This window comes from Capronia epimyces, assembly GCF_000585565.1.
Source record: "Capronia epimyces CBS 606.96 chromosome Unknown aczIQ-supercont1.2, whole genome shotgun sequence".
NCBI lineage: Eukaryota > Fungi > Ascomycota > Eurotiomycetes > Chaetothyriales > Herpotrichiellaceae > Capronia > Capronia epimyces.
The window spans coordinates 1309700-1332802 of NW_006912905.1; the positions used below are offsets into that span (position 1 = coordinate 1309700).

The 23103-nt window shown below is 53.1% G+C and overlaps 6 protein-coding genes across 6 annotated transcripts; 3 read left to right on the forward strand and 3 right to left on the reverse strand.

Moving 5' to 3' along the window:
• Nucleotides 1–1283: 1283 nt before the first annotated feature.
• Nucleotides 1284–8342, forward strand: A1O3_02288 (acetyl-CoA carboxylase; the record flags this gene model as incomplete). Its single annotated transcript, XM_007732429.1, has 4 exons — nucleotides 1284–1481; nucleotides 1543–1713; nucleotides 1776–7547; nucleotides 7599–8342. The coding sequence occupies 4 exons, from the start codon at nucleotides 1284–1286 to the stop codon at nucleotides 8340–8342; spliced, it is 6885 nt and encodes a 2294-aa protein (XP_007730619.1).
• A 556-nt stretch (nucleotides 8343–8898) lies between these two features.
• Nucleotides 8899–9706, reverse strand: A1O3_02289 (glutathione S-transferase; the record flags this gene model as incomplete). Its single annotated transcript, XM_007732430.1, has 2 exons — nucleotides 8899–9514; nucleotides 9654–9706. The coding sequence occupies 2 exons, from the start codon at nucleotides 9704–9706 to the stop codon at nucleotides 8899–8901; spliced, it is 669 nt and encodes a 222-aa protein (XP_007730620.1).
• A 1188-nt stretch (nucleotides 9707–10894) lies between these two features.
• A1O3_02290 (uncharacterized protein) lies at nucleotides 10895–11920 on the forward strand (the record flags this gene model as incomplete). Its single annotated transcript, XM_007732431.1, has 1 exon — nucleotides 10895–11920. One exon carries the CDS (start codon nucleotides 10895–10897, stop codon nucleotides 11918–11920), a length of 1026 nt encoding a protein of 341 aa, XP_007730621.1.
• Nucleotides 11921–12336: 416 nt separating this feature from the next.
• Nucleotides 12337–15975, forward strand: A1O3_02291 (DNA-directed RNA polymerase I subunit RPA2; the record flags this gene model as incomplete). Its single annotated transcript, XM_007732432.1, has 1 exon — nucleotides 12337–15975. The coding sequence occupies one exon, from the start codon at nucleotides 12337–12339 to the stop codon at nucleotides 15973–15975; it is 3639 nt and encodes a 1212-aa protein (XP_007730622.1).
• A 1007-nt stretch (nucleotides 15976–16982) lies between these two features.
• On the reverse strand, nucleotides 16983–19128 carry A1O3_02292 (tRNA pseudouridine38-40 synthase; the record flags this gene model as incomplete). Its single annotated transcript, XM_007732433.1, has 3 exons — nucleotides 16983–18549; nucleotides 18601–18801; nucleotides 18896–19128. The coding sequence occupies 3 exons, from the start codon at nucleotides 19126–19128 to the stop codon at nucleotides 16983–16985; spliced, it is 2001 nt and encodes a 666-aa protein (XP_007730623.1).
• Nucleotides 19129–19901: 773 nt separating this feature from the next.
• A1O3_02293 (uncharacterized protein) lies at nucleotides 19902–22339 on the reverse strand (the record flags this gene model as incomplete). The annotated part of the gene is made up of 3 exons (XM_007732434.1): nucleotides 19902–21657; nucleotides 21711–21829; nucleotides 21881–22339. 3 exons carry the CDS (start codon nucleotides 22337–22339, stop codon nucleotides 19902–19904), a joined length of 2334 nt encoding a protein of 777 aa, XP_007730624.1.
• Nucleotides 22340–23103: the final 764 nt, after the last annotated feature.

The following is a 23103-nucleotide window of genomic DNA, read 5'->3' on the forward strand; positions in this document are numbered from 1 at the left end:
GGACTGCACCGGACTCCGCTTCGTGCGCCACATTGTTCAATATCGATATGGGAGTTCCTGCGAATCCCAGCCAAGGCTGAAAAAGACAACGAAGAATAATACTAGTGATAAGCGGACGCCGAATGCTGAATGCATAACACAAGTGAGAAGAGTACTACTAGTGAAATGGCTATACGGGTTACGAGCATCCGTCTGTGCGACCCGGGGAGTCTTCGGGGGCTGCTGCTGATGTGCCATGTCGTCCTTTTCCTTTCCCACTCGCGCGCTTTCGAGTTGTGGACAGACAGGGTTTTCCTTCTGACCGCCGGGTCACTCGGGAGACACAAGCTGCCGTATGTATTAGATAGCAGCCCTGGTCGCGAAAGAAGGTCGGAAGAAATTTGATGGCAGTTGAGCTCGCTCCTATGGGCAACATCCCGTCTGTTGGTGAGGCCTAAGCCCGACGTCATGCACCGGGGCTCTCAACAAACAAACTCCCTGCGTCCAAAATCTGTTGGAGTTGGGGTTGGGCTCGGGTTTGTGGTGAGGAACTGGAGTGGGCCGGCCGCATGCTGTTGTGTCTAATCAGCGACGCGATCGACCGCCTATGGAAAGCCTAAGCACGTCTAGCCCAATCACGCCCGGCGACCCCCCGGCTGGCTCCCCCGGCGGTGCCCTCCCAACTAAACCGCTGTCTCCCTCCACGCATCGACTGTGAGTACCGACACTCTGTAGTAAGCCGCCCCTATGCCCCCGAAAAAAGGGTTCCGGTCGTATTGCTGAAGGTGCCTGAAGCCCGGACAGCCCCTAAGCACTACTGTCCCTCAGTGGCGCATCTTCATCGTCAAACCCCTCGCCGTGATGATGATGGTTGGCCTGCTGGGCTGCGGCCCGCCTCTGCGATGCACTAAGCCCCTAAGCCCCTAAGCCCTTTCCACCCCCCGTCTCTCCAACAAGTGAGCGTTGCCGCGTTGCTGTTACTACTCTCAATTATTTTCAAATATAGCCTGCGCCTCCGTGTCTTGCTCCCGCTCCCATGTTGCTGACTTCACCACTCCCTGTTTTTCGCAATTCCTCTTGACTTCCTCTTACGACCTTTCTCCCGATCCGTTCGTTCCTTCTTCATCCCTAAAGCTTCAGTATAAACGTTCGGGGTCTGTGTCTGTGTTTGGGCCATCGGTTTTAATAGGCGTATCCCCGGTCTCCTATTCTTTTTGACACACCTACAACCCCCCTCCCGCGACTCTCGAGACCGTCAGAGAGAAAGGTTCTCAGGTGTATGAGATAGCCTCCAACCGACAGCCATGGCTCCCACCGTCAACGGTGCCAATGGCGTCAACGGAGCTCGCAAGTCATCGCTGGTGAATGGCACCACCAGCTCATGGCAGGCGAAGCACAAAATCGCTCCCCACTTCATTGGAGGAAACCGACTAGAGAATGCTCCTCCCAGCAGAGTCAAGGACTTTGTTCAAGAGAACGATGGTCACTCCGTCATCACCTCAGTGAGTTCTCTTCCCTGCCCAAACTTTCGATGCCGGGGCGAAGCTAACGCCTCCCGTCTAGGTGCTCATCGCAAACAACGGTATTGCCGCGGTCAAAGAGATCCGCTCCGTACGAAAATGGGCATACGAGACTTTTGGCGATGAGCGCGCCATCCAATTCACCGTCATGGCCACTCCAGAAGACTTGCAAGCAAATGCAGACTACATTCGTATGGCTGATCAATATGTTGAGGTACGCAACCAAGAGCAACCACAGTATGAGAAGAGGAATGTCGGCTGACGATCAGGATACAGGTACCCGGAGGCACCAATAACAACAATTACGCAAACGTCGAGCTGATTGTTGATATCGCCGAGCGCATGAACGTCCACGCTGTCTGGGCGGGTTGGGGTCATGCTTCGGAAAATCCGAAATTGCCAGAGTCCCTAGCAGCCTCGCCCAAGAAGATCATCTTTATTGGACCTCCGGGATCCGCCATGCGGTCTCTCGGTGACAAGATCTCCTCGACAATCGTCGCACAACACGCAAAAGTACCCTGCATTCCCTGGTCCGGAGAAGGCGTGGACGAGGTGGAAATCGATCAGCACGGTATCGTCACCGTCAAAGACGAGGTCTACGAGCTGGGGTGTGTACACTCTCCCCAGGAAGGTCTGGAAGCCGCGAAGAAAATCGGCTTCCCTGTGATGGTCAAGGCTTCCGAAGGAGGCGGCGGCAAAGGTATCCGAAAAGTCGAGAACGAAGAAGAGTTTGTCCCTCTGTACAATGCTGCTGCGAGCGAAATTCCCGGCTCCCCCATCTTCATCATGAAACTGGCCGGCAATGCCCGACATCTGGAGGTGCAGCTGTTGGCAGACCAGTACGGCAACAACATCTCTCTCTTTGGCAGAGATTGCTCGGTGCAGCGGAGACATCAGAAAATCATCGAAGAAGCTCCAGTCACGATCGCCAGCCCAGAGACTTTCCACTCCATGGAACAAGCAGCCGTCCGGTTGGGCGAGTTGGTCGGGTACGTCTCGGCTGGCACGGTAGAATACCTCTACTCCCACGCGGACAACAAATTTTATTTCCTCGAGTTGAATCCACGTCTCCAGGTGGAACACCCTACCACCGAGATGGTCAGCGGTGTGAACCTGCCAGCCGCCCAGCTTCAGATTGCCATGGGTATTCCTCTCCACCGCATCCGTGACATTCGTTTGTTGTACGGCGTGGATCCACACACGGCGACTGAGATTGACTTCCACTTCAAGAACGAGGCAAGCTTGAAAACTCAACGACGACCGCGGCCAAAGGGACATACGACCGCCTGCCGCATCACCTCCGAAGACCCTGGCGAGGGCTTCAAACCTTCCAGCGGTACCATGCACGACCTGAACTTCCGCTCGAGTTCCAATGTCTGGGGCTATTTCTCCGTCTCCTCAAATTCCAGCATCCACAGCTTTTCCGACAGCCAATTCGGTCACATTTTCGCGTATGGTGAAAACCGTTCCGCGTCTCGGAAGCACATGGTTGTCGCTCTGAAGGAATTGAGCATTCGGGGTGACTTCCGAACGACCATTGAATATCTTATCAAACTGCTGGAAACTCCTGCTTTTGAAGCCAATACCATCACCACCGGCTGGCTCGATGAGCTGATCTCGAAGAAGTTGACTGCCGAGCGCCCTGATCAAATGCTGGCCGTCGTTGCTGGCGCGCTTACTAAAGCCCACATTGCAAGCGAGGCCTGCATTGCCGAATACCGCAAGGGCTTGGAGAAGGGTCAAGTGCCCCCCAAAGATCTGCTCAAGACGGTCTTCCCCGTCGACTTCATTTACGAGGGCCAAAGATTCAAGTTCACCGCAACCCGAGCCAGTCTTGACAGCTATCATATCTTTATCAACGGCTCCAAATGTTCCGTGGGGGTTCGGACTCTTGCCGATGGTGGTTTGTTGATGCTTTTGAATGGCCGATCGCATAGCATCTACTGGAAAGAAGAAGCCACAGCCATCCGCCTCAGTGTTGACAGCAAGACTTGCCTGCTCGAGCAGGAGAATGACCCCACTCAGCTTCGTACGCCATCGCCGGGTAAACTCGTCAAGTATACGGTCGAAAATGGCGCTCACGTCAAAGCTGGCCAGCCCTTCGCCGAAGTTGAGGTTATGAAAATGTACATGCCCCTCATCGCGCAGGAAGACGGCATCGTCCAATTCATCAAACAGCCTGGATCCACTCTGGAGGCTGGCGATATTCTGGGGATTTTGGCACTCGACGACCCGTCACGAGTCAAGACTGCGGAGACGTTTACTGGGCAGCTCCCTGACCTGGGCCCGCCTCAGGTTGTTGGCAACAAGCCCCATCAGCGCTTTGCTCTCCTTGTCGGCATTTTGCAGAACATCCTTATGGGCTTTGACAACCAAGTTATCATGGCTTCGACAATCAAAGAATTGGTGTCCGTTTTGAGAGATCTCGAGCTGCCGTATGGCGAGTGGGTGGCCAGAACATCGGCCCTACATTCAAGAACTCCGCAAAAGCTGGATGCGCAGCTGGAACATATCGTGGAACGGGCACACTCGCGAAGAGCTGAATTCCCCGCGAAGCAGCTGCAGAAAGCCATCAACCGCTATGTTGAGGAAAACATGTCCCCCGCCGATGGGGCGACGCTCCGCGGTACTCTGGCACCTCTCGAAGAGGTGATTGCCAGATACCAGGAAGGATTAAAGGTTCACGAATTTTCCGTCTTCACTGGCCTGCTCGACCAATATTACCAAGTGGAGAGGCTGTTTGCTTCGGGCACCCACCGAGACGAGGACGTCATTTTGAGGCTCCGAGAAGAGAACAAGGCCGATCTGTCCACAGTTGTTTGGACAGTCTTGTCGCATGCTCGCGTTTCGGCAAAGAATAACCTCGTCATCGCTATCTTGGACATGTACCGACCCAATCAACCCAACGTCGGCAATGTTGCCAAGTATTTCAGATCATCCCTCCGCAAGCTCACCGAGCTGGAGTCGCGTGCCACGGCCAAGGTTGCGCTGAAAGCGCGTGAGTTGTTAATCCTTAGCGCTCTGCCCTCACTCGAGGAGAGAGCCTCGCAGATGGAGCACATTCTCAAATCTTCGGTTGTCGAATCAAAGTACGGCGAGACCGGCTGGGAGCACCGGGATCCCGACCTCAATGTCCTGAAAGAGGTGGTTGACTCTCGTTATACTGTCTTCGATGTTCTCCCTTTGTTCTTCGCTCACCACGACCCCTGGGTGGGCATTGCTGCGCTCGAAGTGTATATTCGCCATGCTTACCGTGCCTACACCATCAAAGAGATTCAATACCACAATGACCTCGAGCCACCATTCTTCCTGTCCTGGGACTTCGTCCTGCGAAAGGTCGGACAATCCGAGTTTGGCTTGCCGTTGGCTTCCTCTTTCCCCTCTGGACAAGCAACTCCCTCGCAGCAGGGCGGCAACCCCTTCAAACGCATCACTTCGGTGAGTGATCTGTCGTACCTTAATAGGGTACAAGGAGACGACGAGCCTGCCCGGAAGGGTGTGATCGGGCCTTGCCATTACTTGGATGAGGTGGATGAGACACTTGCTCGTGCCCTCGACGCCTTTCCCAAGATTTCCAAAGAGAAACGTCCCAGCCAGCCGCTTCTCATGCCCACGCTCGACAACCAGAGAAGACCACCACCACAACAGAAGCCGGAGGTGGCTGACGACGAACTGTCCAACGTCGTCAACATTGCTATCCGTGACATCGAATCTCTGGACGATGACGAGATCCTGAGCCGTTTGCACAGTTTGATTGCCGAGTACAAGTCAGAGCTCCTTGCCCGCAAGGTACGACGGATTACTTTCATCTGTGGCCACACAGAGGGAACTTACCCCGGATACTTTACTTTCCGCGGCCCAAGTTATGAAGAAGATATGGATATTCGGCACAACGAGCCTGCTCTTGCCTTCCAGCTCGAGCTTGGGAGATTGTCGAGGTTCAAGATCAAGCCTGTCTTCACCCAAAACAGGAACATACAAGTTTACGAGGCCATTGGCAAGGGCGAAGAAAGAGACAAGGTGGTTGACAAGCGCTACTTTACTCGTGCCGTCGTCCGTCCTGGTCGCCTGAAGGATGAGATTCCTACAGCGGATTATTTGATCTCGGAGACAGACCGTTTAGTCAATGACATCTGCGACGCTCTCGAGATCATCGGCAACAACAATTCCGACTTAAATCACATCTTCATCAACTTTGCACCGACCTTCAACTTGCAACCCAAAGATGTCGAAGAGCAAATTGCTGGCTTCTTAGAGCGGTTCTCCCGCAGATTCCTGCGTCTTAGAATCACTGGAGCAGAGATCAGGATTCTGTGCACTGATCCCGAGACAGGACTGCCATATCCTCTTCGTGTTATGATCACGAACACCTCTGGCTACGTTGTGCAGGTTGAGTCGTACGTCGAGAAGAAGTCTCGCACAGGCGATTGGGTCTTTGAGAGTATTGGTGGCAGCACTAACAAGGTCGGCGCCATGCATCTTCGACCCGTCTCCACCCCGTACCCTACCAAGGAATGGCTGCAACCCAAGCGATACAAGGCTCATTTGATGGGCACGCAATATGTCTACGACTTCCCCGAGTTATTCAGACAAGCCATTCAGAACAGCTGGGCCAAAGCCATTGCCAGGCATGCTCCCCTTGCCGAGACGAGACCAGAACTCGGAACATGCCTCGACTACAACGAACTCATCCTCGACGACAATGACGACATCACCGAGGTGTCGCGCGAGCCTGGTACCAACAGCCGCGGCATGGTTGCCTGGCTTTTGACGGCCAAAACGCCGGAATACCCTAGAGGCAGACGGTTTGTGATAATTGCCAACGATATCACCTACCAAATCGGATCCTTCGGACCGGTTGAGGATAAGTTCTTCTTCAAGTGCTCCGAATTCGCTCGAAAACTAGGTATCCCCCGTATCTATCTCTCTGCCAATTCAGGTGCCCGTATCGGCATGGCCGAGGAACTCATCCCTCACTTTTCGGTGGCATGGAATGACGAAGACCACCCCGAGGCTGGCTTCAAGTATCTCTACCTGACTCCGGAGAAGAGAAAGCAGCTGAGCACCAAGGAAGTTATCACTGAACAAACTGTCGAGGATGGGGAGGAAAGACACAAGATCACCACCATCGTCGGCGCCAAGGATGGATTGGGAGTGGAATGCTTGCGGGGCTCTGGTCTCATTGCCGGTGCCACCTCCAAGGCTTATGAGGATATCTTCACCATCACTCTCGTCACTTGTCGCTCGGTCGGTATTGGTGCCTACCTCGTCCGTCTCGGTCAACGCGCCATTCAGATCGAAGGTCAGCCCATCATCCTCACCGGCGCCCCTGCCCTCAACAAAGTGTTGGGCAAGGAAGTCTACACTTCCAACTTGCAGCTTGGTGGTACTCAGATCATGTACAAGAATGGGGTCTCCCACATGACTGCCAGCGATGACTTCCAGGGTGTTGAAAAGATCGTCGATTGGATGTCCTTTATTCCCGACAAGAAGGGTCAGCCAGTCCCAGTCAGCCCCTCGGCTGATCCGTGGGATCGTGATACCGGCTTCTATCCTCCGCGACAGCCTTATGATGTCAGACATCTCATTGGTGGCAAGCAAGATGAGGAAGGCTTCTTGCCTGGTCTGTTTGACAAGGATTCTTTCCAGGAGGCTCTCGGTGGTTGGGCACGCACCGTTGTTATCGGTCGTGCTCGTCTGGGTGGCATCCCTATGGGTGTCATTGCGGTCGAGACCCGCACTGTCGAGAACGTCATTCCCGCCGATCCTGCCAATGCCGACTCGATGGAGCAGGTTGTTCAGGAAGCTGGCGGTGTCTGGTACCCCAATTCCGCCTTCAAGACTGCACAAGCTCTCAAAGACTTCAACTATGGCGAGCAACTTCCAGTGATGATTCTGGCCAACTGGCGTGGGTTCTCTGGTGGTCAACGAGACATGTACAACGAGGTGCTCAAGTACGGATCATACATTGTGGATGCCCTCGTCAAATATGAGCAGCCGGTTTTCGTCTACATTCCTCCATTCGGTGAACTCCGAGGTGGATCATGGGTAAGTCTCAAAACGCTGCCTGATTTTCGGCACTCACTAACATGTTTCTAGGTCGTCGTCGACCCTACCATCAACCCTGAACAAATGGAGATGTACGCTGACGAGGAATCTCGTGGTGGTGTCCTGGAGCCAGAAGGTATTGTTGGTATCAAGTATCGTCGCGAGAAGCAGCTTGAGACCATAGCTCGCCTGGATCCCACTTATGGAGAGCTGAAAACCCAATCGCTTCGCAAGGATCTCACTCCTGAACAACTGAATGAGATCAAGGCCAAGATGACGGAACGCGAGCAACTTCTTGGGCCTGTCTACCAGCAAATTGCTCTGCAATTTGCCGACCTTCACGATCGTGCTGGACGCATGAAAGCCAAGGGTACGATCCGCATGCCATTGAAATGGCAGAATGCGCGACGATTCTTTTACTGGCGTCTCCGAAGAAGGCTATCTGAAGAAGTCCTACTCAAGAAGCTCGGCAGCAGTGTCGCGGCTGGTGGCGCCTCTGTCCCTACCAACCCCTTGTCTACGAGGGAGCATAACCTGGCCTTGCTGAAACACTGGTCTGGCCTGCTGGATGTGGAATTTGAGAACGATGACCGCAAGGTGGCAGAGTGGTATGAGAGCCACAGAAAGGAGGTGTATGCCAAGATTGATGCGGTCAAGAGCGACGCTACCAGCAAGAAGGTTGCTGAATTGTTGATGGGTAACAAGGAAGGAGGGTTGAAGGGGGTGCGAGAGGTATTGAGCCTTGTGCCCACCAGCGAGAGGGAACAGCTGGTCAAGTACTTGACCGGTGCATGAGGAAGTCAAGGATAATCAATGGTGCGGCGACCGGGGGTTCCCTATCATGCCTCTGATACTCGACGGTTCATGAGGGTATTGAGTTTTGGGATTCGTCTTTGGAACAGATGGGCTTGTCTCAGCATACTGGGGGGCGTGTGTTGTCTTTTGGCACGTTCGTTTCTTTTTCTCTCTATATCCTTTTAGTTGTGCAGCGTATAAAAAGCCGAATTAATACCAGATGTTTGTTTTCCCATTTGCTATGCAGCAGCGAGACGCTGGCATGTGCTCCATGCTCGGGATTTGGTCTTGCAAATTAAGGGGGATTACGAGGCTGTACTTAAAAAGGGGCTAAGGCTTAGGCCTGCCCAAAGGGGGTAAGGTTTGTAGAATCTAATACTGGTGGGCTCCCTATCTACCTAATATCCGTGGCCATATACGTAGCCGTACTGGCAAATGGGCTACTCATATGGATGCAGATGCGCCCTCCTCAGGTAGAACAAGGAGAAGATGGACCTATGTTCGTATATGGCGTAAAAGATTGACCTGGGACATGGGACACGCCCCACCGGCCCAATCAGCGTTCAGTCGGAGGAAACTGGGCCAAGATCTTCTTGACCGAGGGCCTGGCCAGCAAGACATGCAGCCAGCGGGAGTAGGCGGCGTACTTGCCGGCCTCGAAGAGCTTTCCGTTCCTCGAGACGGCGGAGGTGTGGAGCACGGCGTTGGCGTAGGGCACGAAGCTGAGGTCGGCGTAGGTGAGTTTCTGGCCGACCAAGAACGGGTGCGACTGGAGCCAGGAGTCCAGCACGGCGGTGACGCGCTCGACCTCGTTGATGTACCGCTCCTGCGCGCTGGGCAGCGGCTCCGGGTGGAAGTACAGAAACCACCAGGCCTGGCCGAAGTACGGGCCCTGGCCGGAGACCTGGAACTGCAGCCACTGGTTGAGCTGGTATTTCTCCGGCACGGTCGTGGTCGAGATCCGGCCGTCGCCGTCGTACCGCTCGACCAGGTACTGGATGATGGCGCCGGACTCCCACAGCGAGATGCCGGTGTTGGGGTCCTCGATGGCCGGCACCCGGCCGTTCGGGTTGATGGTCGTGTACGGCTCCTGCTTCAGCTCGGCCGAGCTGAGGTTCACAATCTTGTATGGGACCGACAGTTCCTCGAGAATGATGGCCACTTTGAGCGGACTAGATGGAAAAGAAAGAAGATAGCTTCGGTTAGTTTCAGGTTCAGAACAAGCGAAATGGTTTCTCCCTCTCTTCTTCTCTCTCTCCCTCTCTCTCTTCCTCTCTCTCTGTGTGTGTGCAAATAGGTGTGGTCACTTACTTGGGACTCCCACCGTGGGCGTAGAGAGTGATTGGTTGCAGAGAGGACGACATTTTGGGAGGTTGCTCGGTCAGGGATTCAATGTTGTCGAGTTAAGCTGAAGCTGGCGGAAATAGAAGGCAGTTATAGGTGTCGGTTAAAACTGTAGAAGCGGAAGTTGGTCGATTCTGTTTGTTCAGCTTTGCTTGTCACTTCCGGAAGAAACCTGGGTGGCCTTGAGCGGGTTTATGTATATTCGTCATTGCGACAGCAATTTCTAAGCATTGGACCCAGGGCCCCAACTTGCTGTCTGTCGCCATTGTCCTCTGCCAAAGCTTCGAAGCCTAATGGTGTCGAGGCTCCTCAACGCCGGCCGAGAAGGACGACAAGCGATCACGTAACTGTTACTGGGAGAGCGCGGCAGCCAATCAACAGCAACAGACCACACTCTGACCACGTGATATTGATGAAGTCACGTGAAAGAGGCATCTCTCCTGGCCATGTAAGGTACGATCGAGTATCGTGTCTCCTTCTCGGCCGCTCTCAAGCTCTGGCTGCCAAGGGAGCGGCTGGTCCTTGACGTTGGAGTTTGGTCCGATTCACGCGTAGGAGGCGGGTACCACGAGATGGAGCAGCTGACCGAGGACCCCAGATTGACGGATGCATCAAGTACCGAGTGTACGGCGGGGTGTTGACCTAGGAGTGAGTCAAGCCAGTGAGGCTCTCTTCTTCTAGAGGCTGCAAGCTCAATAGGATTGGTGCACTCTGTAATTTGTTTGTTTCCACCCACGGAAGATTGGTAATTAAGGTAGGTCGAGATGGTCAGGATGGTGAGGTTGCCTGGCACTGGACGGAATCGGTGTGAGACAGAATACCGGAATTGCAACACAAAGGTGCAAAGATCCGTCAGACCGGCACCTGTAACTTCAGATTGAGTGCAGTGCAGCTTAATATTGACGTCTTTACAAACATTACCGGCTCTTTGGTACATGCGGCTTGGCCCGAGATCCTTTACGGTTATCTTGAGCTAGGTACCTACCTAACGTACGTAAGGTACCTTATCTACTACCAAGGTAATATTACTCAGGTACTGTATCAGGCTGCAGCGTTGCCGCCCATTCTCTCGTCTTCTCATATTTCCACAGAAGACTACGGGCTCCTAGTAGACTGCAACCATGGTCTATCATCTATCAATCTGAACTGTGATCCCTCCTACTCGAGATTCTTACTCCATCTCCCATCTGCATGTCGAAGGTTAGAAGATGAAGATCAAAGGCAAACCATCGACACCACGCAGCCGCTTCTTGGAGCTTCCTGTAGAAGTGCGGCAGATCATCCTCACATATGTGCTGCTCCCGCTGGATCGTTACATCTATCTCAGCCCGAAGCAATCATGGGTAGAACTGGACCGGGCAAAGACGCTCGCCTGCTCGCCTGTCTTGCTCGTGTGTCGGAAAGTCCACGCCGAAGCAGTGCAACTCATGTATCTGCGGGCCACCATCGTTCTCTATGCTCAACCGGGCTTCTTGGTACTGCCATCACGGCTTCCGCACCGAAAGCTCGTTCGCCGTCTTGACATCGGTATCCCCATGGCAGAGCAGCAATCCGGCCTTTCGTCTGCCCGCCTCAAGGCCAAGATTTACCTTCCTGCTGCTCCGGACCGGCTGCTGTCACAACTTCAATCCGTATTCCCTCAAGCTCGAGACATTTCCCTCACTCTCTGCGCAATTCCTCCGAGAGCAGTCCCGTACATGTCGTCCCTGTCAGGGGCCACTGTTTGTGATCTACGTGCTCTCCTCCTCCATTCACTCCTGAGCCACAAAATAACCAGACTGCGCTACCAGCTGACTGACAAACTGTCCTACGAGCTGTTTGATCTGGGCCAACATGGCTCTCAAGAAGTGCTGAAGGAACGGGTCGGACGCGCAGGCGAACTGCCCAATTTGAAACAAGTCGAATTCTACTTCACCACGCCATTGTCCAAGCCGACACACAACAGGCCGATCATGTGGGCTGCGAGGACGGCCCCGGTGTCAAGTACGACCATACTACACCGAAGCCTTCGACAAGAGCGGGGCAGGATGAGATCCCTTGGGGAGGTGTTGCCAGGTGTGTTTCCCCAGGTCGAGAGCTTGAGACTCTGTCGGATGTTATATTGGCGTGGCAATATCTCGTATGAGCTCATCGACATGAGAGAACCTGAGGATTTGGTGGTGCCAAAGCTGCTGAGAAGAAGAACCATTGGTGCTGACAGTGCAGAACATGGGCACGCCAGATTTCGGGCGTGAGCACCGAGCACGTAACCCATGAGACTGAAGATAGTGATGAATTGATTAATGACCACCCATCACGCATCCTACATAAATAGCTTTCACGATATGATTGCAAGTCCAGCTTCCATCATGTGTATCTCAGATTGGAGCTTCTCCGAAATACGACGATCCATCCGGGTGTTAAAGCAGCAGCATATATGTCTTGCACTAACTCATTATGGACACCTGTTATCGATAAGACACCAGAAACTTTTTCGCAGTTTGTCTTCCTGCGGTCCTGCGGATGTTCAAGTTTGAATTCAATTGTTCCAACAGCAAGAATACCAGCGACGCCGGCGCTGTCGAAGCGTGGAGGACGTTAGTAAAGACACGGTCCCTGTGGCTCTCCAGGCTGTGGTTGCAATAGGGTGACTGATTCCTCCGCCTCCGCCATGTCGTCCACCACGACTCAGACCAGCACAAAATGGTCGGTGGAGTACGATACGGTGCGACGACACAAACTCTTCCGAAACACGCCCAAAGATCGCAGCGCCTTCCCAGCCCTTCAGGCTGCTGTGAAACCACACATCGAGTCGTTCAATGCACTCTGGGACGAGAAATTGATCGACGCAGGATTGAAGGATATCGGTGTGCACACGGTTGTGGATGGAGACCTTCGAAATCCCAGCCGCACCATCCGCCGGAACAAGCTGGATTTGAGAGTGACCGAGGTCATCCTTGACAAAGCCGTGCTGCCGGCGTCCAACAAATTCAGCCTCCAAGATCGAAACATCTATCCCTCTGAGTGTCGAGAACGACATGCCACCTACCGAGGGAAGCTCAGAGCGAGGCTGCAATACAGGATCAACAATGGAGACTGGAAAGAGTCGGTGCGCGATGTCGGGCAGATGCCCATCATGCTACGATCAAACAAATGTCATCTGGAAAAATTCTCTCCTGCAGAGATGGTTCGCCATAAAGAGGAATCGGAAGAATTGGGTGGCTACTTCATCGTGAATGGAAATGAGAAGCTGATACGCATGTTGATTGCGTCCAGGCGAAACTATCCCATGGCCATTGCTCGGAATGCCTTCACTGGAAGAGGCCCGACCTTTTCCAAATTCGGCATTCAGATTCGCTCTGTCCGTCCCGACCAGACCTCGCAAACCAATGTTCTTCACTACTTGACCGACGGGAACGTCACCTTCCGGTTTTCGTGGAGGAAAAATGAGTTTCTGGTTCCAGTGGTCATGATTCTCAAGGCCTTGGTCGACACAAATGACCGGGAGATCGCCGAAGGCATCATCGGCTCGTCGTCTGGGCCTACCACCCCCAGTTCCTTTGTCTCCGACCGAACCGAGCTTCTTCTGCGGACGTACAAGGCATATAACTTGAAGACAAGAGCCCAAACACTGGCCTATCTGGGCGACAAGTTCCGGCCTGTTCTCGGCAATCCCATAACCGTGCCAGACGAAAAAGTGGGCGAAGATTTCCTGAGGAAGATTGTGCTCCCGCATCTCGGCAATGTCGACGTGACCCCGGCTCAGAATAATGACAAGTTTCAGCTGATTCTGTTCATGATCAGAAAGCTGTATGCTCTGGCGGCAGGCGACTGTGCCCTTGACAACCCCGACGCCGTGTCAAATCAGGAAATTCTGCTCGGAGGTTTCCTCTATGGAATGATCCTTAAGGAGAGCATACACGATTGGCTGATGGCTGTTGGAGGAGCTGCTCGAGAGTGGCTCAGGACGAAAAATGGCGCAACATTTGCAGATGCCAGCTTTGATGCCGACTTTCTTCCCAAAATCGTGCGGAGGTCAAATGAAAATCTGGCCGGCAGGCTAGAATATTTTCTGTCCACCGGCAACTTGGTCAGTCAGACCGGGCTCGACCTGTCCCAAACATCGGGCTTCACGATCGTCGCTGAAAAGATTAACTTCTATCGATTCATCAGCCATTTCAGATGTATTCACCGAGGAACCTTCTTTGCACAGTTGAAGACAACTACGGTGCGCAAACTACTACCCGAAAGCTGGGGCTTTCTTTGTCCGGTCCATACCCCAGATGGTTCCCCATGCGGACTATTAAATCACCTAGCCCATCAATGTCAGGTCCAAATTAAGAGAATCGACACGTCTGGCATCGAGAAGGCGATCAGTCAATTTGGTCTTTCGTCTGTGCCTGCGATGGATGTCGAGAATAGCCTGTCGGTTCAGTTGGACGGCCGCATCTTGGGTTACTCCCCTGCAAAGCGGGCAAAGGAGATTTCCCAACTCCTGCGGCATTGGAAGGTCGGTGGCGAACACAACATTCCTACGGAGCTCGAAATTGGCTATGTACCGACCTCGAATGGAGGTCTTTACCCTGGGCTGTACCTATTCACCGACCCGTCACGCATGCTCCGTCCCGTCAAATATATCCCCTCCGACAAGCTCGACTATGTCGGGCCGTTCGAACAACAATACATGAACATTGCCTGTGTGGACGCAGATATCATCCCGAACTTGACTACGCACATCGAATTTAAGCCTACCAACATCCTATCCATCCTGGCCAATATGACGCCATTCTCCGATTTCAACCAGTCTCCCCGAAACATGTACCAGTGCCAAATGAGCAAGCAAGCCATGGGTACGCCTTCATCTAACATGATGTGCCGGACAGATAACAAAGCCTACCTTTTACAAACCGGACAGACCCCAGTGGTCAGGCCGCCACTTTACAACGAGTATGGATTGGACAGTTTCCCCAATGGAATGAATGCGGTGGTGGCTGTGATTTCTTATACTGGGTATGACATGGATGACGCCATGATCATCAATAAATCCGCTCACGAGCGAGGTTTTGGGGATGGTGTCATCTATAAGACGAAGGTTTATGAATTGAACGAAAAGTCACGGAGCAGTCGATCCAAAACTGAGATCAAGTCTCTGTTCGGGTTTGCTGAAGGCGACCCCAACCCGTCCGAGGAAGCTCTTTCAAGTCTCGACCCGGATGGCCTGCCTCCTGTCGGGACCAAAGTCGGCGAAGGCTCGATAGTGCTAGCATATCACAACGTCATGTTCGATCCGTCGGAAGGCAAGCTGAAGAATCTGGATGGCAACACCAAATATTTCAAGTACAAGGACTCCGAAGAAGCATACATCGACCAAATCAGACTCATTGGCTCCGAGACCGGCGATCAGCCGTGTCAAGCCATCAGCATCAAATACCGAATTCCGCGAAGGCCGATCATCGGGGACAAGTTCTCGTCGCGGCACGGCCAAAAGGGTGTGTGTTCGATGCTGTGGCCCAGTGAAGACATGCCGTTCAGCGAATCCGGGATCCAACCCGATGTCATCATCAACCCGCACGCGTTCCCGTCCCGAATGACGATCGGCATGTTTGTCGAGTCACTTGCGGGCAAATCGGGCGCGCTGCACGGCCTCGCGCAGGATTGTACACCCTTCTCCTTTGACGAGGACAACACGGCAGGCGACTTCTTTGGCGACCAGCTCCGGCAGGCCGGGTACAACTTCTACGGCAACGAGCCCATGTACAGCGGCATCACGGGCAAGCAGTTTGCGGCCGACATCTACATCGGCGTCGTGTATTACCAGCGGCTGCGGCACATGGTCAGCGACAAGTTCCAGGTGCGGACGACCGGGCCGGTCAATGCGCTGCACGGGCAGCCCATCAAGGGCCGGAGCAAAGGCGGCGGTATCCGTGTGGGCGAAATGGAGCGCGACTCGCTCATCGCCCACGGCTGCGCGTACCTGCTCCAGGACCGGCTGATGGATTGCAGCGACAAGCAGCGTGCCTGGGTCTGTCGCTCGTGCGGCAGTTTCTTGAGCACCATGATGGTCCCCAACCAATTCACCCTCGGCCGGAAGGGCGGTCGCGTCGAGCCCAGCGGCATGGTGCGCTGTCGCGCCTGTGCTCGCCCGGCCGTTTTTGCTGACAGCAAGATGCTCGTCTGGGAGGATGGCGCCGGGCGCAAGTTCGTCGGCGGCGACAACACCACCGTCGTCAATGTCCCAGGCGTCTTGCGCTATCTCGATGTCGAGCTCGCCGCCATGGGCGTGCGCACCACGTTTCAGATCGAGGGTTAGCTAGCTAGCTAGCTATGCAACTGTAGATAGATAAATAGATAGCCACCCAGCCGACTTGTACAGCTACTGTCTTAATGGACCAGCGATCACTCATTTCATGTAGAGGAGATGGCAAAATCAATATCGTCTCTTCATATTTCATTTTCCCCCCCTCTCCTCCTTCTCTTGCCTTTATGTGCTATTAGGTGCCTTTCTGCTCCTCCTTCCCTTGCCTCTAGGTGTGACGGTCATATACACCAAGTGGCCAATTCACGAGTGAATTAGTTACTTCGTCCTTTTTGCGGCTGTCGTGGTGTGACAATTTAGGTGAACCGTGACATTAGGTGTCATTAGGTACCTTTCCCCCTCTCCTCCTTCCCTTGCCTTTAGGTGCCATTAGGTGCTTTTCTTCTAATTTTAGTTATACCTATAGTGTTGTATGAACATCGTTACTGTGAAATATCGTCACTGTGAAGCACTACTAGTGGGGTAGTCATACGGTATGTAGGAGCGACATTGACTATGACTATGACTATGACTATGACTATGACTATAGGAGCATATGATATGGATATGGATATGGATATGGATATGGATATGGATATGGATATGGATATGGACATGGATATGGATATGGATATAGACCATCTCCGGGCCAGACGACAGTATTGAAGCGCTGGAGACTGGAGACAAACACGAATATTCAATTACATACAATACAAAATACGAAACAGCCTCAGGCTTAGGCGATGGAAACAGCCTCTGGTTTAGGTGATGGGAACATGAAAGTACCGTACATACCTACATACGTACGTACGTATAGCTCAGGGCTCTATAAAACGAGGCCGTGGCTGGCTTAGGCTGTCATCTGTACAGATAGTGCATGGAAAGAAGGCAGTGAGTTTGCACAGCACATAATCGCTTTTCTGCCGTGTTGGATTGTAGATAGATGGAGTCTGTCCCTGTCCAGCTCACGAACGAATAGGTGCCAGAGGTCAGATATCATGTCCCTCAACATTCAATCCGCTTCAACCCTCGTCGCCATGGTTATCCTTGACTACATCATCTGCGTCACTGTCGCCGTCGTCGCCGTCGTCAACACCACCGCCACCGCCAACGTCAGCTGCAACAAGTGCATGCTCGGCTTTGCTTCCCTCCGCTTCTTCCGCCTTCACCCGAGTCTTTGTGGCTTCAATGCCACCGGACGTGACGAAAAGGAAGGTCTCGTTGGGGAAGGCGTCGACATGGTTGAAAAAGTTGCCAAAGACGTTCTCCTTTTCTTCGTCGCGGTACATACGTTCGTAAATTTGCTCCTGCTTGAACCGATCCATTTCGGCCTTGAACTTGTCGAAATCAATCGGCTCCTTGCCCAGGTCGCCCTTGGCTCGTTTATTGTACGAGTCAAACACGGGCCTCTCCAACAACAGGCCCAGACTCGGCGCTTTGGGGATGGAGATGTTCGCCGGTCCCAGGGCCTCATAGATGCGATGAGGGTCACAGCCGCAACGAACCACCAAAGCAACCATTGCCACCATCTTGCGGATCTGGTGCATCATGAAACTCTGCCCGTGGACCTTCATGGAAAGCCACTCGGTGCCATTGATGAGAATGGGCTTTTGGTTGACCACAAAAGACTTGATCACTCGTTTGGCTGACGGGTCTGTAAATGTCTTTTGGATGGTGAAGTTGTGGTAGTTTTTCGTCCCGACGTAGTGGTTCAGGGCTTCTTGGATTCGAACGAGCCGCGACGCTGGAATGCGATAGGACCGTTTCGCGTCAATATAAGCTTGTCGAAGACGTTTTGTTGCTTCGGTGAGAATGGCCGACCGTGACAGTTTGGGCTGGGCTTGAGTCGTGTTGTCCGTTCCAGGATTGTTGCTTGCGTCTGCTTGGGGTCCAGTCACTCTTTCCGTCGCTTCAACTTGGTCGACTTCTTTAGCTTGGTCTCCTGAAACTGCGGTATCGGCTTCTGGCTCCACCGCTTCAGGCGTGTTTCGAGGGGGTTTGCTGTCAACATCTGGCTCAACATCTGTCAAGTCTTTCCCATCGGCAGTGTCGGCATCAAGGTCGCCGCCTTTCAACCAGAGTGATTTCTCCAAGATATCCCTGACGTCTTGATCGTATTCTGCAAGGATAGGCTTGATTATTTGCTCGTCCACCGTCTCCCAGAACCCCAAGACCTCTTCTTGTCGTTTCTTATAGGCTTCCACGTCCCCCTTTTTCTCCGCCCACTCCTCGAGTTTTCTCCCCAGGAAGCTACTTGGATGTGGCGGGAGAAAGCTGTGGGTTGGAATCAGGTACTCGTAGATCCTCGAGTCCACTGCCTGGTAGGAGCTGAAGCTGTTGTTGGTCCTCTCAAAGCCCCAGATCCGGATCTGGGGGGTTAGATTATCGTTGATCTTCTTGACAATATCTGGATCCTCAATGATCAATTTCAGCGAGATGATGTTGCCGGCGGCATGGACACCTTTGTCTGTACGGGCACATCGTACAAACGAGGACTTCTTGGGGTCGTCGGCATTGGCTTTGGAGATGGCGCCTGCTGCGACAAAGGCTTTGAACAGGTCGCCCTCGATGGTCTTTTTATCGTGTGTTCTACCCCAAGTTAGGAATCTCTTCAGTCAATATCCGGAGTGTCGGACTCACAGTTGCATGCCATGATATCCCGTCCCCGCATACCCGATCAGAACTGCGACCTTCTTTTTGGGCCTTCTTTCTTCGGCTGCTAAGTCCTCCTCGCTGAACTTGGTGGCGTAGATGGGCAATTCGGCATTTCCCTCATCTAGACGTCGCCGTTTCGCCGCCTGTTCGTCATCATTCCGTTTCCGCTTGTCTACTTTGGTCTTACTTAGCAAGTCAGTCCGGTAACTCAATTACGCAGCCATGTTTTCAACGTGTGCAAAAAGATAGGCATGCTGCTGAAGGCACTCGGAGTACTCACGCCCAATCTGCCCTCCCCAGATCTCTCCTCTTGCCCGAACGACCTCCTCTACCACCTCGGCCGGCGCCGCGTGAAAAATCCTTCGCAGCTGGTTTTCTCTCGTGCGCACCGCGTCTGACGTCTTGAGGAATTCCCTCGGCGGTGGTCTCGGTTCGGGGGCCTGAGGCAGGATGGGCAGTCGACGACGGCGTTGACGCGCCTCCCGCCGGGACAGTCGAAGAGCTAGGTTCCATACTGGCGACCTGTGGAACATGGAGCACGGGGTGTCTTGCCCGAACCTGAGGTGGTATCTTGAACCCAAAGTTCTGCACCTCACCTCTCCGGAGAAATAAAATATTCAGAGCTAAGAACGGGACCTAAACGGGATCCCCCACATTGCGGAAGAGAACTTTATGATCCGCGGTATCAATGTACGGTACAGTGTACACCGTAGTGCGCGAAGTACAACGGTGGAGTATCAGACCCCCGTCCGCCATCCTATCCTACCCCAAACTCAACGACGGAGATAATACATGGAACGCGTCCCTACACACCTTGCCACGAGCAGGATGTTGCAAAGTCTGCCCAAGACCATGGCTATACAGTCAGTAATGCTACTCCGTACAGGAGGGCGTATCCTACAGGCTACAGGAAAACAGCCGTGTCAATTGATTTTATTCGATTCAGCACTATGCTAAGCTCATTTGTCAGTTGATTTCAAGCTCGCTCGCTGATTGTCCCCCGTCAACCGATCTCAGGCTGACCGGATCGTACATCTAACATCTATGAGCACTTTTGCGCTCCTGTGTGCGTGGGGGTTTCACTGTTTTTCGCTGTTTCTCGTCACCGTGGGGTGCCCTTCCATCTCGGGAGCCTTTCGCTTTCGTTTCGTAATCCAACATCATCAAGTCATAGCTCATTCGAATACCCCGAAGAAGTATTGACCCATCCATTGCTGTGGCCATTTGTCGATCAAACACCACAATGTTTCGAGGCCGTGCTGGGCGCGTTTGCTGCCGGCTCATCCCTAGAAGCGAGACATGATATTCAACCAGCCAGTCTTCGCCGTCTGTTGGAAATTCGGGAAGATGATTCGGCTTGTGTCATGGTTCTGCTCGACTGCCGGCTGCTTTGCCTGAACCCAATCAATCATTTTCAACAAGCAATCCGTCCAGTGCTTCATTACGTATTGGTCTGCCGCCTCCGGCGTACTCGGAGTATATGCAGCATAGAACCATTCGAAGCCATATCCTTGGTGAAACGCTTCCGACTTCTTTTGAAGGAGCTCTCTCGCTTCGTTCAGATATTTGTTCGCAATGTCCGCCATCCCTTGCGAACTGCAGCTGTTGACTATTTCGCAAAACGTGACGACCGAGAGTGCCGAGACGTGCATATCAAGAGGGTCGAAGCGGTAGTTCTCAGCAGATGCTGCGGCCTCGGTTGCGAGAGCGTCCACCATTCCAGCGCCCGCCTTAAGGATGTTCAGCTCAAGAAGCCCACGATCAACGCGAACAAGCAGTGAATCGACGAAACATCCGACTTTCTGCACAGTCGGGTTGTCGTCACCCAGTTCGGGGAATCTGTCAATGACTTCTTGGAGACCAGGCCTAATGAAGGTATGGATGAATTCTAAGCCCATGTCCAAGCCGAACCCATCGGTTGCCGGTAAGAGACTGACGGAGTAACCGACTATTTTGGATGACTCCGCTATGAAGGCTGCTTCAGGAGAGACATGATCGGTGACTTCGACTTGGCCGACCACGAGCATGTCACCGTGAGGCGCCAAATCGAGGTATCCAATACCCACGCTTAGAGCATGGTATTTTGTCAGCATGCATGCGCAGTTGTAAGCTTGTTTGACCATTTGAGTGAACCCGGCCCGATCATTGTTTGCGCGACCTGAACGCAGATGGCGAAGGGTGCGCAGACTGTATTCAAGTAGTTGTGACTTGGACATAGGCTCCTTCTCCATAGTTCTGATATCGTTCTCGCTCCCCAATGCCAGCAGTAAGAATGTCCAGAGGCATGCCAGGTTTTCGTCATCAGTGCGGTCTGTTGGGTCTTCTTTCATTTGCTCAACCAAGTATGCGGCCAGCTCGGTGTAGTTATGAAATAAGTCGGATGCGAGTGCGCGCTTCAGGCGACGACCAGACATCTCAGAGCTTGTGTTGGAAGAGCCATTGTCAAGGAGACCATTGGCGGCAACACCATTGTGGAAACTGGGCAACAGCTCGATGGCGACGCCGAAAGCATGTGAGAACTCTGGAGCCTGCGAAATGACCTCAAGGACAGTTTCGGAATCGGGAAGAAGTGGAAACAGATGCTCGACTTGGTCGTAATATCTGATCAGAAAGGTTGGTTGCATTTTGAATGGCTGTGAGTTTGCAGTAAGTTCGAGTCGCCGGCGTTTCGGTGGTGGTGAAGGCTCAGCTTCTGGCCAGTCTGGATCCACGGCCTCAAAAACCTGAGTGCTCTCCGGGGGAATGGGTTGATCAGGTGCGATAGCAAGGCTCCCACGCGTGCGATTGCGAACCCCAGGAGCAGTAGATGAATGGACGCCCCAAGTACCAGAACTTGGGATTCTATCACGCTGAAAGTCCGAGGGTGCAAATGGGCGAATTTCGTTGAAGGAAAGTGTGCGCTTTGTGGCAGAACTGGCGGGGTCTGGCAGTATTGTCTCGGCATACGGTGCAAATGCGGCAGCTGCATCAAGAGATTGGCGCATTGCCTGCTTTTGCACAAGTTCAACTTGTTCGACGCGCTCTGATAATTCACGGATGTATCTGTCACAAGATTAGTTGAACACGAACGCGACAAACCTGGGGGCAAGATTTACCCTCTAGATGGTCCCCGTTTCATCGGTTTGCGCTCGAACTCACAAAACACGCCAGCCTTCTTGCAGTTGGAACAAGTCTTTGGAGTCCCGTCAGGTTCAGTTGGGGCATCGCATCGGACCTAGAGCGAGTTGAATAAGCGACATGACTGACAAAGACAGACTAGACATACCTTCTTTCGCCGACATTCGTCGCACGCGCGTGAAGTCTTTGATCTCTTTCTCTTATCACCAGTCTGTGGAGCCTGTGCCCGTTCAGACGAGTCGCCAACACTTGCGCGCAACGAAGTAGGTAAAGGGGGCAACGAAGCGGGGGGCGCAAATTGAGGAGGGTGTTGGTTAGGAGGCTGCGGCATGGTTATTGCGGGATCGGTAGTCGCTGCGCTGGGACTTGCACCCGGGTGATTCAGAGGCGTATTAGTGACTGTCCCGTTGCCAGTAATCTCAGCATTTGATCCGGCATCTTCAAGTTGTCGCCGATACTGTGGCACTGGATAGTTGGAGGTCACGGTCAGCTCGGCGTCGATGGGGAAAGGATAGGACGGCTGAGGAAACTGTGAGGCACTGGGGTCGGAGAAGTTAGGCTTCGGATCGCCAGTAGGCTGGTCGCGGCCGTTCACACTCCCGGCCATGGCTTGTAGAGCCTTGATGGGACGGGGGAAGGTGATGGCCGTGGTCCCGGAAGAGGAGAGGTTATGAGAGGCACGTCGCGCGATCAACCAACTGATACATGTAAGTTGAGATACAGGTGAACTCGACGGAATAACCTAAATCCGCGCAGTCGAATGACAGGTAAATACGATTACGATTATGGCTTAGCGCCACCGCAGTTGCCCGCTTGGCGGTGTCTGCGTTAAGAAAAGATGTCACCCACCGTACAGTACGGTACGGAGGAGTACAGTACGGAGGAATTTTATGAACAGCGTGACGCCTATCACCATCACTATCGCAGTCAGTCCTAAGTACCGCTGGAGCGCCTGTCTTCCGACTGTCACAGAGTAAATCACTTGCCGTCCGTCCTCTCCTGTCTTTGTCGTGCAAAGAGCCTCCTCTCCCTATACTGGCAGGGTTGTAGACGCTGTCCAACTCTCAGAGCTAGCTATCGGTGCAATGTACATTAAGAGTCCCGATTGCCCATCCCCATTCCTACGGACCACATTTTAAGAACTTGCTGAGGGATCAAGTGTACACTACGTAATATGGTCGAGAAGGGTTCACGGACAATAGACAATAGACAATAGACAATAGACAATAGACAATAGACAATAGACAATAGACAATAGACAATAGACAATAGACAATAGACAATAGACGGTAGACGGTAGACGGTAGACGGAAAGCCACAAAAGCAAGCACACACACACAGAGAGAGTATCCCTCCAGTAATATGGGAAGC